Raw genomic sequence first — 16,620 nt, forward strand, 5'->3', positions numbered from 1 at the left:
CCCTGCCTCTATGGCAGACAATCTCCGCCATACTCTTTTGTATTGCTTGTTATGAATAGTGTAAGATGTTGCGCTGCCACAAGAACAACCACATGCTCCTGGAACTCCAAAATTCTAGATAATTAGGGTCTGGAGAAATCTCTGCAGCAAACTGCTCAGTTAGGAGATTCTTTTGTGTGCCTCTGGATCATGACCATTAAGGAACTTCTGTAGCAGCTGGGAGTGTAGCAGCTGGGGACGGTTTGTGGCAGGAAGGACTGACCCATCCCCTCTTCCTTGAGGTCTCACTTTTTAAGGAATCTAGAGTTGGAATAGCTGCCCATGGATGGTGTCAAATAGGAAAGGTACCATACCAATGGTACTGCAAACATAGTACAAAATTCTGGCATTGTCCCTGGCACCCTTGAAGACCTTTAGGGGGTCAGAAAGATAGTACATGCAAGTCAAGTGACCTACTCAGGTTCAATTCCCGTTACTCCATCTGGTCCCCAAAGCCTACCAGGCATTATCCCTGAGCACAGGAGCCAGTAATATGCCTGAACACTGCTGGATGTGGCCCAGAAACCAAAACAAATATAAAACCCAAACCTTTTAGGAAGAAACATTCTTCATGAAATAATTAGAGTCATTTCTAAGTAGGTGTGGATTGTCAATATATTCTATGTATTTTAGGAACAATTGCAGTGAAATGAGACAATGAGAATTAGAGGGTTTACAATCAGATAAGGGAGTCAGAATCTCCTGGTCATTGGGGTTAGTGTAAATTGAAGTAGTCATCGAAAGGTTTAATGTTTTAAATTCCTTTATAGAGAATTTCATAAGTATGTAAAGGTCAACTTTCCTCAATGACTAGACATTAAAATTATACACTTTTTTAACATCAAGTAGAACTGCATCTTCTGGGTTATAAAACAAATTTCCCTTGGGTAGTTTCTAAGACCTAGACTGAAATTTTCAAGTTATCTCTTAAACTGCTTTGGGATCATTATAAAAAAGACCTAGTTTGCCATAAGAAATCATGTTTTTCTCCCATTTTCTGAAAACTGTGATTATAAACAGCTTTTTTACTCAAAGTTTTTAAATATAATCTGCAGCAGCATTATAAGTTTACGTTTAGTGTGATGATGAATGACAGTGATGAAATACTTTCTGTGGCTCAAAATTAGGTAATACCCAACTTGGAAAGAAGAGCAGAAAAATACTTTTTACTAGAGAAAATGTAATGAGATGTTGCCATCACTTAGGGCAGCATACTGCTACTTTACAAACATAAAATTACAGCTTTAGAAAAATTCCAGTTAGTACTTACATTTGAATACCCTAATTTTACATACTTAAAGTCCTTAATTAAAAAAATCAAACAAACAGCAACAAGTCAATTGCAAGTTAACAAGACAAATTTCCTTGCCAAAAAATAGTCATTAAAAGCTAGTAGTTTCAGAATCTATTTATGTTGACTTTAACATAAAATTTGTGTTAAAATCATGAAACAAAAGGCCCCAAAATAGAAGCTATTACTTATGCTGCAATAGTGTCTACTGGGCTTTAGTTGCCTATTTTAATGGTATTTGTTCTGTATACAACATGTCCATGTGGTCTGACATACATTTTTCTTTTTTGGCCACACCCAGAAACGCTTAGGGCTTATTCCTGGCTCTGTGTTCAGGGATCACTCCTGGTGATCTGGGGGTGGTGAAGAGGGTAACCCTATGGGACTGAATCTGGTTGAACAAGACAAGTCCTCTACACGCTGTGGTACTGCTCTGGACCCCGACATTCATTTTTCTTCCCCATTCTTCCTATTTAGTTTATTAGAGTAAGCACAATACCATTTCTGTAGTTGTCGATCAGCCAGCCAGAAACAAAAGTACAGCACAGAAAGATAATATTTATTACATTTTAACTAGAAACAGCAGAAAGCAAGTTAACGAGGTATATTTAATCATTATTCTTTTAAATCTGGCTTAAATAACAATTATCAAAAGCGAGTCTTAACTGCAAATATTGTGATCACTATGGTAATCTACATAGGCACAAAAGCCAGCCAGGGTAGAGTAACAAAGAGGTACTGACTATAAGCACTTTGACATGCCAAAAATGTAGATCATTGCATTACATTCTATTGTATTTCTGTAAAAGTCTTCTTAAGAATTAAAATATTACTCAGAAAAATATCAAACATACATAGTACTCTTACAAGAATACTACCTAGTCAATACTAATACTAAACTTTTCTTTCTCCTTCCAACAGCCAATGAGAAATTCAATTATGTGTGTTAGTGTTTGTGGTGATATGCAAATGGTTTTGCTTTCATGGTCAGAAAAAGGATTGACTTCGCATTTGGTGGCCAGCTGTATAACACAGTATTTCAACCTATATTTCTCTAATAAGTTTAACTACATTTCCTAAGCCCTGAGATATCTGATAACCTGCTAGTGATTGTATATTTTAATTTATACTAACTTCAATGAGTATGAACTCCATGTAAATATTTAAAATTATTTAGATGGTTACAGCTAAGAAGAAATTTATATAATAAGGTGCTAAGAAGGCCTTTAAATATGAGCTGCATAATTTCAGTATGCTTTACTTGCAGCAAGAGATTTTTAAAATTCTATCGTTCTGTCAGTAATAAGTGCATCTTATTTAGCTTGCCTCTACATGGGTAGCCAGCTTGACTTTCTCCCCAATCTCAAAGAGCAATGTTTACTCTCAACGTTAGTTGTCTAACTGAACAGGTGGCATAAAAACTTGTATTTTTGAATAGCATATTTACAATTATGATGTTTGTGGAAATATGCTCATAGTAGGAATTGAATAAACGTTTGTTCCATATCCAATGAGTAAACTATAAGGTAGCTGTTAAGAGTACCATATACTTCTTACCACATGGTAATTCATTTTAACTAGGGAATTTAGGTAAGCAGATTTAATTCACCCAAAAATGCAAATTCAAGAATTTCAAATTAAAAAAATAGATTTGACAATTTGCAAAGTAAGAAGTTAATAATTGCTTTATATTAGCTCAGAGAAAAGAATTACTTTCCACTATATCACATGTACTTAATTGCACAGTGGGAGAAATAGCCTAAGAAGTGTTAACTAATATTATTTTCTCCATATTTATCCTTATGGATTTTTTCTGTTCTTATGTTTATTCCTGTGAACTTCTCCAGCTGAAAGAAAATTTTATTTTCTCTTTTTTTTTTTTAATTTATTTATTTTTAATTAGAGAATCACCGTGAGGGTACAGTTACCTTTTTTTTTGTTTTTGGGCCACATCTGGTGATGTTCAGAGGCTATTACTCCTGGCTCTGCTCTCAGGAATGACTCCTGGCGGTGCTTAGGGGACCATACGGAATGCCAGGGATTGAATCTGGGTCAGCAACATACCAAGGCAAGCACCTTTCCCACTGTGAAATCTTATTTTCTGAAAGAATTTCCCCCATCTCTTTAGGTACATGTGATTAGTCAAAAGCTGGTATAAATCTAAAGTTGCATTTTCAGGTAATGCCATATTCCTGTATTTGTTTCTTTCTAACATTAAATTTATTCTATTTAAGTGATACTCTAGAAAATATAAACCATCTTACTAGAAATTACTGGCTTAATGATAATCAGCTTCAGTTGATAGCTTTGAAGCATATTGCACATTTGTCTAGCACATTAATAACTACTTTTTTGTTTACAAAGAATGCACTGATATAAACTGTCACATTAACAAGTTGCAACATTTTAAGACTATTACAGAACAATAGCAACAGCAAAGACATTAACGATGCAGTTCATGGTTCGATTCTCCCATCTTACAGTGCAGGTTCCTGAAAACACACAAAAAGAGACAATGAAGTTTCAGCAAAACATCGAAGTTATCAGGGAATATGTATATGTTCATAGAGGATTTTATATCCTATTTCCTGAAATCTGTACCATCTTCATAATTTATATGAAGATGTACTTTTCGACAAGGTACAAAACAATTTTGTTGATAAAGTCTTTTCAGTTTGAGAAGAAGTGCAATTACACTTTCCAAGAAGGTGGATTTTGTCTGAATCAACTTAAGGTCTCTTACCATCAGACGTAGTATCCCAAAAGCATGAACTGGCAGTATGAAAGCCATAGGCACTCTTCTGGACCACCGCACAGGTCACTAAAAACAAAATCAGAGATGACAGCACTTTAAGAACAAGTGAAAAGATAATGCACAATCTAAGTGTTAAAGTCCAGAGCTCTAATCGTATAAAAATCACTGGAAAGAAAGCATTCAGCAAAGAGACTGAAGAAAATAAGCCTTTCATCATGATAATCTATCAAGATTTTTACCTCACTGGATCCAATCTATTGCCAATTGCTATGAAGACTGGTGATGATTGCATTACAGAAAAATTCTTGGCCAAATTATGTGCCTTATCCCTGGGCATTCTTTAACACAGAAGTGAATAAAAGATGGGGCTGGAGAAACAGTACAGTGGGCAAGCTTGCCTTACACATGGCCAACCCAGGTTCAATTTCTGGCATCCATATGGACCCCCGAGCCCTGCCAGAAATGACCGCTGAGCACAGAACGAGGAGTAAGACCTAAGCACCACTGGGCCTGGCTCAAAAACCAAAAAGAAAGAAATGGAAAGAAATGAAGAAAGAGGGGCTGGAGAGATAGTACATTGGGTAGGGTGCTTGCCCTGCACTCAGTAGACCCAGTTTTGTTCTCCAGCACCCTTTATGGGCCCCTGAGCCTGCTAGGTGTAATTTATGAGTGCAGAGCCAGATGTGCCCTTCCCTTCTCAACAACAACAACAAAAAAGGAAGAAAGAATCCACTTTGCAATTATTGCATGGCACTTCATAATCATACGTATAAGGAGGCATGAGACTACTTAATGGAGGCCACTTGGGATCAGGGGGACTTTGCTATAAAAAGATAACCAAAATAAGTGTAAAAGGGATGCTGCCAGCCATGGGTAGATGGTAGTAGGAGTTCAAATGACTTTTGAGTAGTGAAAGATTTCTATCTTTCAGTTATTATCATGTATTAACTTTGGGTGAATAAGTCATTTATAACAAATTCGTATTCAACTTTAGAGTCTATCACTGATTTACATTTTCTAAATTCAGAAAAGAATACAAGGACAATGGTAAGAAAATTAATGAGAAAGCACATTGACACTTACCAATGTATTTATAAGCTTTCCCCAGCTTGACCAAATGAGCTAAGGATTGTTCCACAATTGCTGCGGTCCACTGATTGATGCTGTTCTGGTTGTAATCTTCACCAGACAAAACGCTGTCTATGCACTGAAATGGCAGAGGACAGGTACATAAGCACAAAGTACAGCAAAAATGTATTCAAAATAGGAAAAGCATTTAAAACCCAACAAAGCATCTTAGAAAAGAGGTATCTGCTAGATGTTTTATTATGTACTATGAAGAATTTTCAAAGCACTTCTACATGCCTTAGCACTCTCTTTAAGATACTATGGGTCGTGGAGTTCATTGCCCAATTCAATCAGCTTAATCAATGGCTGAATAAGTAACAGTACTCCTACATTTAAAATTAAAAGATACTATGGATCTATAAAGGTAAATATGACATGGATTCTGTTGCAAAGAACTTAATTGAGTTTCTAGAGAAACTAACCAATTCTAACAAAAGGAAGACTAATCAGAGTGGTAAGTTATGCCATAGTATGAAGTGGCAATAGAGATTTTTGAAAAGGGATATCCAATGGTTAAATAACAGCTTTGTAGCAGCTGGGATTTGAGCCAAAAACAAAGGCTCCACCAATTGAAACCGGAATGCTCATGTATAATAATTATATTCTTATTTATATTGAACAACTGCTGAGCTATAAAACCACCAGTGCATCTGCCACTAAATGTAAATCATCAACAAATATTACTTTTCAGGTGGTCTAATTTTCCACAGCACTAGCTTAGTACTATAATCGTAGGTCACCTCTGCTACCTAACTAGCTAGGTGACCTTTTGCAAAGCACCCAAACACTTCCCTTAATTAAATCCTTATTTTCCTAATCCTTAAAGCAGGATTAGGATTTCCTGTTCTTTAACAGCCTCATTATATCAGGTTTTCCTGAGAATGGGAGGAAATAATGAACCCAAGAGCTCAATTATAGTGACTGCCACAGAGTAAAGCAATGGTAATGTTAGATATTACACATCATTATTGCTATTGTTCTTCCGGTTTTATTGAGATACAACTGTCACACGAACCCTGTGTAAGTGTAGAGAGTATAATATAATTTGATATATGTATATGCTGTGAAATGATTACAGTAGGTAGTTAACACATCCATCTCCTTATAGCTGACATAGGTGTGAACACTTTAAGATCTCCTCTCAATATAAAATGAGGGGCTGGAGCGATAGCACAGCGGGGAGGGCATCTGCCTTGCACGCAACCGACCTGGGTTCGATTCCTAGCATTCCATAGGGTCCCCCAGCACCACCAAGAGTAATTGCTGAGTGCAGAGCCAGGAGTAACCCCTGTGCACTGCTGGTTGTGACCCAAAAAAGCAAAAATTAAATAAATACATAAAATAACATGACACTGACACCCAAGGACAATAGATACAAGGGCCAGGACTATTGCTTCATGAGCTGGGGGAGAAGGCAGCTGGAATACAGAAAGGATCACTGAGTCAATGATGGTCGGAGGGATCACTTGGGATGGGAGACGTGTGCTGAAAGCAGATAAAGGACCAAACGTGATAGCCTCTCAGTTTCTATACTGCAAACCATAATGCCTCAAAGTAGAGAGTATGGGGGAAATTGCCATAGAGGCAGGGGAAGGGATGGAATGGGGGGTGGGAGGGATACTGGGGACATTGGTGGTGGAAAATGTGCACTGGTGGAGGGGTGCGTGTTCCATCATTGTATGACTGAAACTCAAACATGAAAGCTTTGTAACTGTATCTCACAGTGATTCAATTAAAAAAATAAAATAAAACAAAAAGATCTCTCAGCAACTTCCCATTATTCAATACATATGTGCCCTTTGATGGGCTTTTCTTCCTCTGACCTAGTCCCTAATCCCCTGCTCCCAGCATCCACCAGTCCACTGTATACTATTTTGCTTGTTTTTGGTTTTGTGTTACACACCGGGCAATACTCAGGGGTTACTTGCGGCTCTGTGCTCAGGGATCACTCCCGATGAAACTATATGGGATGCTGGACATCAAACCCGGGTCAGTCACGTGCAAGGCAAATGCTTTGCCCACTTGTACTATGGCTCCAGCCCCTATTAGTTTTGCTTTTCAGATACCACATGTAAGTGGGACCATCCAATACTTATCTATCTGATATTTATTTAGCTGTTTAAGCTGTTAACTTATATTCAAGTAATAGAGCCTAGATTTTTTTAAACAGTTACCGATTCAGTTATAAAATCCAGCTTAATAAGACCCCCTGCACACCCACACACACACCTTCCATTTACTACAATTAAAGATTCACAAAGGTGGGGCACAGCGGGTAGGGCGTTTGCCTTGCATGCAGCCGACCCAGGTTCGATTCCCAGCATCCCATATGGTCCCCCCAGCACAGCCAGGAGTAATTCATGAGTGCATGAGCCAGGAGTAATCCCTGTGCATAGACGGGTGTGACCCAAAAAGCAAAAAAAAAATCACAAAGGCACAATTCTAATGAAATCTTAAGTGAGATAGTTTAAAAAAAACCTTACTAATGATAAAATGTATAAAGAGAAGTTTAAAAATGCTGAAGAGAGTAAAGCTGCTCAAATTACTGTCCTAGAATGTTTAAAAAAATGAGAGTTAGAAGGACACTGGCTGAAAGGTGATGGAAACTTCAATTCTGGCTTTGCCATTCACGGGCTGGTACCTTTGAGCAAGCCAAGCTAAAGCAGACTAAAGGCAGGTCAACCTTCTGGGCTGTTTCATTTTTTCCTAAGTTTTGGCCCAGTTAAAGGTGACTTAGTAGAGGAGCTGGAGTGATGATAGCACAGCGGGTAGAGCATTTGCCTTGCACGCGGCTGACCCGGGTTTGATTCCCAGCATCCCATATGGTCCCCTGAGCACCGCCAGGAGTAACTCCTGAGTGCAGAGCCAGGAGTAACACCTGTGCATCGCCAGGTGGGACCCAAAAAGCAAAAGAACAACAACAACAAAAACAACAACAACAAAGGTGACTTAGTATAGGCCAGAGAGATAGTAAGGCACTTGCTTTGCATGCAGCAAACCCAAGTTTGATCCCTGCATCCCATATAGTTCCCTGAGCACCGCCAGGAGAGATCCCTGAGTGCAGATCCAGGGATCCCTGAACAGTGCTGGGTGGGGCCCAAAAATAAGCAAATGAAAAAAAGATGACTCAATATTGAGTGATTTAATTTAATTTTACTGGATGCATTCAGGGGCTGGAGCGATATAGCACAGCGGTTGGGCATTCGCCTTTCACATGGCCAACCCGTGTTCGATTCCTCCGCCCCTCTCGGCGAGCCCGGCAAGCTACTGAGAGTATGGAGTCCGAGCAGCAGAGCCTGGCAAGCTACCCGTGCATACTGGATATGCCAAAAACAGTAACAATAAGTCTCTCAATGAGAGACGTTACTGGTGTCCGCTTGAACAAATCGATGAGCAACGGGATGCATTCAGATTTCACAACAGCAGGCAGTGGTGAAATTTCTCGGTTACGATGGGTAGTAGATGAACACATACAATGAAATTGAATAAGAATGGTGGACAAGGAGGTCATACCACTAGCCATAAGTGGTATAGTGCTTGCCTTGCACATAGCTGACCTGGGTTCAATCCCCAGCACCACATGTCATCCCCAAGTCCTTCAGGAGTAAGCCCTGAGCACTGCCAGGTGTGAACCACCCCCCAAAAAAGAATCAAATAAATTTGTAATTTGGTGGGCTATAGTTCTAATTCTGGGCTGGAGCGATAGCACAGCGGGTAGGGTGTTTGCCTTGTATGCCACAGACCCTTGTATATTCGATTACTCGAACCCTCTAGGAGAGCCCGGCAAGCTACCAAGAGTATCTTGCCCAATCGGCAGAGCCTAGCAAGTTACCTGTGGTATATTCGATATGCTAAAAACAGTAACAAGTCTCACAATGGAGACGTTACTGGTGCCCGCTCGAGCAAATCAATGAGCAACGGGATGACAGTGACCATGACAGTGACCATAGTTCTAATTCTAAATAAATTATTTTCAAACCTAAAAAAAAGACTCAGTACTATTTAAAGTGTTCATAAATCCCTTACTCAGAGTACAGTCTGTTTAAGTAGAAAAATGCAAGTTCACCTGCTATAATTAATTCCCTAGGAGAACTTCTTGTCTAATTTTGCCTGAGAGAAGGGTCACATTTCATGTACGGAATAATTCCTTTGAGAGTTTTCATTACTATCATATCAGTGTATGAAAAACATATCATATAAACACAACATCTTTTGTCTTTTATTTGACATATGCATATAATTTACCTGGGTTTGTCCCAGGTAAATTATACATACAAAACATATATTATGCACAAATATAGGATTAGCCTACATAGAGTATATAATAACCATATATAAGTATATGTGATTTGCATTAAAATTTTAAATACTATTTGACCTACTGAAATAAAAGTATTTTTACTCAAAAGACAGATTACCAATTTTAGAAAACAGCAAATCAGGTTTTTAGAAGAATACCTACAAACATCACTTTCAGAGGAAGTCTGACATCTAAAGTCTAAATAGATCCGGAGCTGCCGCAAGCGAAATGGACCCTCTGCTCCTAAAGACTATGATCTAAGAGGTCTTCTAACCCATTTTGGCACCCAGAGTGGCTTCTTACAGAAATGCATCTAGACTGTGAACTGAGCTAAAATATCAGAAATCCAAATGAAGAGCTCATTCTCAGCAATGAAAAGAAATTGTTGAATGATGCCTTTTCAGCAGTCCTGATTGTTGGGGGAAAATCCAAACAATAATAGTGAGTTCTCTATTGAAATATTGAATGTATTCAAAGTATAAGAGAATAAAGTGAAGATCATTAGCTACTTAGGTAGGGGGTGGGTGGGAGGGGGGTATATTGGGGTTCTTGGTGGTGGAACATGTGCACTGGTGAAGGGATGGGGGGTTAATCATTATATGACTGAGACTTAAACCTGAAAGCTTTGTATTTTTTTCACGGCGATTCAATAAAATAAAAATTAAGTAAATAAATAAATAAAAATAATTAAAAAAAAATAAAGCACCATGAATTGGAAAAAAAAAACTGATCCTGCTGATCTATAAGCATGGCAGAGCTCTCCACTTATTAAAGTATTTTCAACTTTGTCTCAACAATGTCTTCTGGTTCTTGGTGCAGAGATCTAAACCTTGCATTGTTAATTTTTTTAAAATGTGTGTTTTTAATACTTTTGTACTTATTATTTGGTTAATTTGATTTCTGACCATTTGGTGCTAGTGTGTAAAATTACAATTATTTTGTACATTAAAAATAAATAAAGTCTAGGGGCTGGAGCAATAGCACAGGGAGTAGGGCATTTGCCTTGCACGCGGTCGACCCGGGTTCGATTCCCAGCATCCCATATGGTCCCCTGAGCACCGCCAGGAGTGATTCCTGAGTGCATGAACCAGGAGTAACCCCTGTGCATTGCCAGGTGTGACCCAAAAAGCAAAAAAATAAATAAATAAATAAATAAATAAAGTCTAAATACATAAAACAAAACACAGAAGCCCCCCCCCCATAGTCAATGAACATAGATTTAAAGGCTTATTTTAATACTAAGGTTTCAATAAGGTTAAATACTCAGGTTTCAATTGTGAATTGAAAGTCAAAAACACAGCTAAAAAAATCAATACAGCAAGCTTCCAGATGATGTATCACTCACCTCTCTAACAATATTGTGTGCTTCCTCCGCACTGAAGCCAACCTAAAGGGGAAAGACAAAAGATAAAATTGTTCTCCATGCAGATTTGCTTGTATTTGCAGCTCTGATGATACACAGACTACTCCAGGCTGGCCTACAGTTGTCCTGAAAGTGCTAATGCCACTGCCAACACTTCTAAATATTGCAGAACGCTTCATCCACCTACCTACCTGCCTGCAGATTTTATTATTGGGGGGTGAGGAACTGTGGTACTCAGGGCTTACTTCTGCCTCTGTGCTCAGGGATCAGCTCTCATGGGCTCAGGGGACCATGTGGGGTGGCAGGGATCAAACCAGGTACGGTTTGAACCCAGACAGAAGGCATGCAAGTCAAATGTCTTACGCGTTGTACTATCTCTCTGGCATATATTTTTGTTTGTTTGTTTTTGAACCACACCCAATGTGCTTAGGGCTTACTTCTGGCTCTGCACTCAGGGATCACACCTGGTGAGCTCAGGGGGTCCATATGAGGTGCTGGGGTAGAACCTAATTTAAGAGTAAGCGAGGTAAGTGCTTTATCCACCGTACTATCTCTACAGACCCCTTAACTATAGATTTTATTTTATTTTATTATTTTCTTTTTTTTGCTTTTTGGGTCACACCCAGCGATGCTCAGGGGATACTCCTGGCTTTGCACTCAGGAATTACTCCTGGCGGTGCTGGGGGACCATATGGGATGCCGGGGATCGAACCCGGGTCAGCCGCGTGCAAGGTAAACGCCCTACCCGCTGTGCTATCGCTCCGGCCCCTAGATTTTAATGTATTAGACCTGAGGAAGCGACTAGGCTGGACTGACAGCACAGCTGTAGGGCTTTCGCCCTGCACACGGCTGACCCAGGTTCAATTCCTCCGCCCTCTCGGAGAGCCTGGCAAGCTACCAAGAGTATCTCACCCTCATGGCAGAGCCTGGCAAACTACCTATGGCGTATTCAATATGCCAAAAACAGTAACAACAAGTCTCACAATGGAGACATTACTGGTGCCCACTCGAGCAAATCGATGAGCAACAGGATGACAGTGACAGTGACAGTGAGGAAGCTACTAAGAAACTCATTTTTATTACAAAACAACTAGTGATTCAGAAAAAAAAAACTATATATAATTGCTATAAAAGTCAGGAGATAACAGGTGAAATTTTTTAAAAAATGGATGTTAGTGTTAGTAGGCATGAAATGAATGTAGTAAGAATAAGATGGTCTATAAGAAAACTTAAAAGAACCGGAGAGATAGTACAGCGGGTAAGACACCCGCCTTGTATGCAGCTGACCTGGGTTTGATCCCCAGCATCCCCTGTGGTCCCTTGAGCACTGCCAGGAGTGATTTCTGAGTGTAGAGCCAGGAGTAACCCTGAGCATTGCCAGGTGTGCTCTGGACCCACATTGAAAAAAAAAAAAACTTAAAAACTAACTTTCTCCTAAAAAGCTTTTCTTTTGTCTTTTGGGCCATACCCAGAGGTGTTCAGGGTTTACTCCTAGTTCTGTGCTCCAGGGTGACTCCTGGTGGGGCCTGGGGGACAATATATGGTGCTAGGAATCACACCAGGGTCAGGTGCATACAATGCAAGCCATCTCAACTATCTCTTCAAAATTAATCTTTTCAGCCCAAAAGATAATTTTCAATTTTTCTTTTAACTTCTGCTAGGCAAAATGTGAGGATTCTAACTGAAAGATTCCATGAAGACCTGATCATTTAAAATTAACATTTTAATTTATAGTAGAGCTGACAATGTCTTTCCTCTGAAATGACTTGTAAGACTCCTGAGTCAGTGCAGGAAGATAGTTATCAAAGAAACTGTTTTGGAAGTATGACTAGGGAGAAAATATATGGGAACCCTCTTTATAATTGTCAATTATCTAAAATTAAGTGTTTTTGTTATAAAAATCAATATTGCAGTTAAAAACTTTCATTAAAAAATAAATAAATAAATAAGGGGCTGTAGCAATAGTGCAGGGTAGGGCATTTGCCTTGCACGTATCTGACCCAGGTTTGATCCCAGACATCCCATATGGTCCCTCGTTCACTGCTAGGAGTGATTCCTGATTGTAGAGCCAGGAGTAACCCCCAAGTATCACCGGGTGTGGCTATAAAGCAAAAAAAAAAAACAAATACCATATGCCAGGGCTGAAAAGAGAGTACAGTGGATTATGTCTTGCATGCGGCCATCCAGGTTTGATCCCTGGCACCATATATGATCCCTTGAGCACTGCCAGGAGTGAACCCTGAGCAGAGCCTAGAGAAATCCCTAAGCCGTGCTGAGTGTGGGCCCAAAACAAAAACAAACAAAAATAATAACCAATTAAATTTAGAAAGACTCCTAGGTTAAAAGCAACTGTAAAAATGTCCCAGTGTCCTGGAGAAGAGAATTAGGCTCTGTATTAAGATGAAAATCTGAATCAAGGTACTTTAGCTAATACACTGGTTTCCATGGAGATGTTTTAAAGGTGCTTAATGACATTATCATTTTGTAAATCCCACTATATACAACTTAGAATGAGCAAAATCAAGCACATTCTGGAAATATTTAATAGATGAAATATTTTCAAATCATTTAATTATACCACAGAATTACAATAACAAAGGCACAAACATACCTTAATTAGAGACTTTTTAAAAAACTCTCATATTTGACCCTATTAAAATAAACATGTTATAATAATAGGGTCCTTTATGTTCAGAATTGGCCAGTAAGATACACAGACATAACTATAGAATTATAAGATACCTATTTCACTTCAATTTGGAAGGTCAGCAAATGTAATCAGGAGGTCTATGGGAATCTCTGTGACTTTACTGTTTTAAAAATATGGGGTTTCTGGGGCTGGAGCAATAGGACAGCGGGTAGCGCGTTTGCCTTACATGCAGTCCACCCGGGTGCGAATCCCAGCATCCCATATGGTCCCCCAAGTACCACCAGGGGTAATTCCTGACTGCAGAGCCAGGAGAAACCCCTGTGCATCGCTGGGTGTGACCCAAAAAGCAAAAATACATATATATATATATATATATATATATATGGGGCTGGAATGATACTCCACGGGAGGGCTACACGCGGCCGACCTGGGTTCGATCCCCGGCATCCCATATGGTCTCGCAAGTACCACCAGGAGTAATTCCTGAATGCAGAGCCAGATGTAACCAGAGCCAAAAGTAACCCCTGAGCATTGCCAGGTGTGATCTAAAAAGCCAAAAAATCAGAATAAGAAACACTTGTTTTGCTTGTTTGTTTTAGGGCCACACCCAGTGGTGCCCAGGGCTTACTCCTGGCTCGGCGCTCAGGGATCACTCCCGGCTGGCTCAGGACCACATGCAGTGCTGGGAATGGAGCCCCTTTTTAATATACTTCTTTAGGAAGTACTGCAGTCCAACCCACTTAGGAGTCAGGAGCTAACTTGTTGCAGGGTGTATGGCAGAAGGGTCAACCAATCAGAGATTCTTGTACCTCAAGTCTTTTTCTAAAATGAGGATTCCTTCCGTGTGACTGCTACGAGCAGCATCACAGAACGAATTCACTTAAACGTGCTCTGGCTTCTGCAAGGGCCCATCTTCCAAAGCTGATGAATGGGCCACAGTGAACCAGAAGCGGCGTCGGGGCCCAAGCAGCCAGTGTACCGTGCGGTGCCTCCACCCCGGTCTGCTTTCACTTCCCCCACGCTCTCACCTGGGGCTGCCACTGGCCAGAAAACATCTACTCTGACCTCGCAGGCCTCCAACAGGCTTGTCCAGCCACTGATCGAGAGCCGTGGTGGCGCGGTCAGAGGCCTGCCTTTCCAAGGGAGGGCCTGTGTCTTTTCTAACAGGTTTCACTTGGGCATCAAGCAAGTCCGAGACCCCGGGCCCCAGCCAGAAGCTGACAATTGACATCCGGGGCTTCGGGCGAGGTGTCCAGAAGCCAGAGGCCTAGAGCCGGGGGCTCCTAACCTGAGGCCTCCCCCGGGGCCACTCAGGGAGCGATTTCCCAAGTGGTGGCACGGCTCTGCACCGAGCCTGGCTCCTGGAGGCTGCGGGCACCTGCTTTGGGGACACAGCAAGGGGCGGGGAAGAAGGAGCTAGGCAAACCGGTTTCCGTGGCCCACAAACAGGCGGCGCCCGCCTTCCCATCCCCACGCCCGAGCACCCCTCGCGGGGCGTCCACCCCGCGGCCCCTAGCCCACCTCCGATTGCAACTCTTCCCCCAACCGCCCCGGGCCCACCCCCGGGACTTCCGGGTTGGGGTTGCAGGACGGATCCGGCGGCCCGGGAGAGGACTCGGGGTCAGAGGACGCTGCACGTCCACCCTGGCGCCGGGTGGCCGCGATCCCCCGGGCGCTGGCGCGCAGGCGGGCAGCAGGGGGGGTGCCCGCCGGCGGCCCGGGCCGGTACCTCTTCGCCGGGCCGGTGATACTCCTCCATAGCTGCCGAAGCCGATCGGGCTCGCGGGCTCGCGCTCCAGGCTGCAGGCAGGCCTCGGAAGCAGCCCCGCCCGAGCTGCACGGGGCGTTGCTTCTCGGACCCCACCTCTCTGACGCAAGGGCGCCACCTTCCGGGGGTGGGGGAAAGGGAGGTGTCTCCCCGCGGCCTTAGACTTTTCTAGAAGCCGGGCTGGGTGTTAAAGGGCCAGTGAGCGTCGAAGGGGGTGAGGGGGTTAGTCAGTTAGTTTTGAACTCCTTCGTGCACCGACGTCGCCGGCCTCAGTTGCTGTGCCTCTTTGCACAGGCTGGCCCCCTGTCACCCAGCCCATCCTGGTCGTTCATGCAGTGGTGCACGGCTGTCCACTCTTGCTTGGAGAATTAACCTCATGCAACCTCGGTTTTTGCTGGTGGGAAAGCTTCAAAGTATAGACTCATCGCACAGTGGGTTATGAGGAGCAAATGAAATGCTGTACGGATGTTCCTACAGTACCTATTCCTTCACCTTCCCCCCCTTGATTATGTAAAAAAAAAACTTGCTTGGAGAGAAGGTATAAATAGCCTGCTTTAAATGATAAATGTTAGCAAGAGTGCAATGGTTGCGTTAACTTGAAAACTCTTCATTTCCAGAGCCAGAGAGAAAAGACAGTAAGGCTCTTGCCTTTCACTCAGCCAATTTGTGTTCCAGCCCCTGTACAACTCCCCAGTCCTGTTAGGAGTGATACCTTAGTGGACATCCACGAGTGGCTCAAAGACACACACCCCCACCCCCAAATCACTAACTTCCAGTTGATCCTAAGAATTTCATTCTAAAATAGTAGAAATAAGTACCAGGAGGTTGACTCCATGGCTTGGAAGCTGGCCTCACATTCTGGGGAGAGGGCAACTCAGAGAAGGGATCACCAAGTATAATGCAGTCGGAGGCCAGGCAGGGGGAAGGGTGATGCGGGCTGAATGTAGACTAGAGACTGAACACAGTGGCCACTCAACACCTCTATTGCGAACCACAACACCTAATTAGAGAGAGAGAGATAACAAAAAGAAATGCCCTGCCACAGTGGCAGGGTGGGGTGGGGGGAGATGGGATTGGGGAGGGTAGGAGGGATGTTGGGTTTACCAGTGGTGGAGAATGGGCACTGGTGAAGGGATGGGTTCTCAAACTTTGTATGGGGGAAACATGAGCATAAAAATGTATAAGTCTGTAACTGTACCCTCATGGTGATTCACTAATTAAAAATAAATAAATTAATAAAAAAAAGAATTTCATTCTTAAAACTCATTAAATAGGGGCTGGAGCAATAGCACAGCAGGTAGGGCATTTGCCTTGCTTGCGGCCGAC

General features: G+C 41.9%; 1 protein-coding gene across 2 annotated transcripts; it reads right to left on the minus strand.

Annotated features, from left to right (window-relative positions):
- Window positions 1-1,868: 1,868 nt before the first annotated feature.
- On the minus strand, window positions 1,869-15,404 carry DYNLT3 (dynein light chain Tctex-type 3). Of its 2 annotated transcripts, XR_008627413.1 has the most exons (6): window positions 15,256-15,404; window positions 10,859-10,900; window positions 5,169-5,292; window positions 4,074-4,151; window positions 3,259-3,822; window positions 1,869-3,199 (listed from the first exon to the last, which is right to left on the minus strand). XR_008627413.1 is itself a non-coding variant. In XM_055122930.1 (5 exons), the coding sequence occupies exons 1-5, from the start codon at window positions 15,283-15,285 to the stop codon at window positions 3,746-3,748; spliced, it is 351 nt and encodes a 116-aa protein (XP_054978905.1). In that variant the 5' UTR covers window positions 15,286-15,404; the 3' UTR covers window positions 1,869-3,745. The 2 variants fall into 2 exon arrangements, 1 of the variants encoding a protein (XP_054978905.1); XM_055122930.1 differs by having other exon boundaries at window positions 1,869-3,822.
- Window positions 15,405-16,620: the final 1,216 nt, after the last annotated feature.

Source organism: Sorex araneus, chromosome X (genome assembly GCF_027595985.1).
Source record: "Sorex araneus isolate mSorAra2 chromosome X, mSorAra2.pri, whole genome shotgun sequence".
In the NCBI taxonomy this organism is placed as follows: Eukaryota; Metazoa; Chordata; class Mammalia; order Eulipotyphla; family Soricidae; genus Sorex; species Sorex araneus.

What these genes read in the sequence shown, in the direction of transcription:
- DYNLT3 (XM_055122930.1), bottom strand. Translation starts at nt 15,285, where the DNA reads ATGGAGGAGTATCACCGGCCCGGCGAAGAG. An exon ending in CACACAATATTGTTAGAGAG is followed by an intron (nt 5,293 to 10,858) that starts GTGAGTGATACA and finishes CTGCCATTTCAG; the next exon opens with TGCATAGACAGCGTTTTGTC. An exon ending in GAAAGCTTATAAATACATTG is followed by an intron (nt 4,152 to 5,168) that starts GTAAGTGTCAAT and finishes TTTTGTTTTTAG; the next exon opens with TGACCTGTGCGGTGGTCCAG.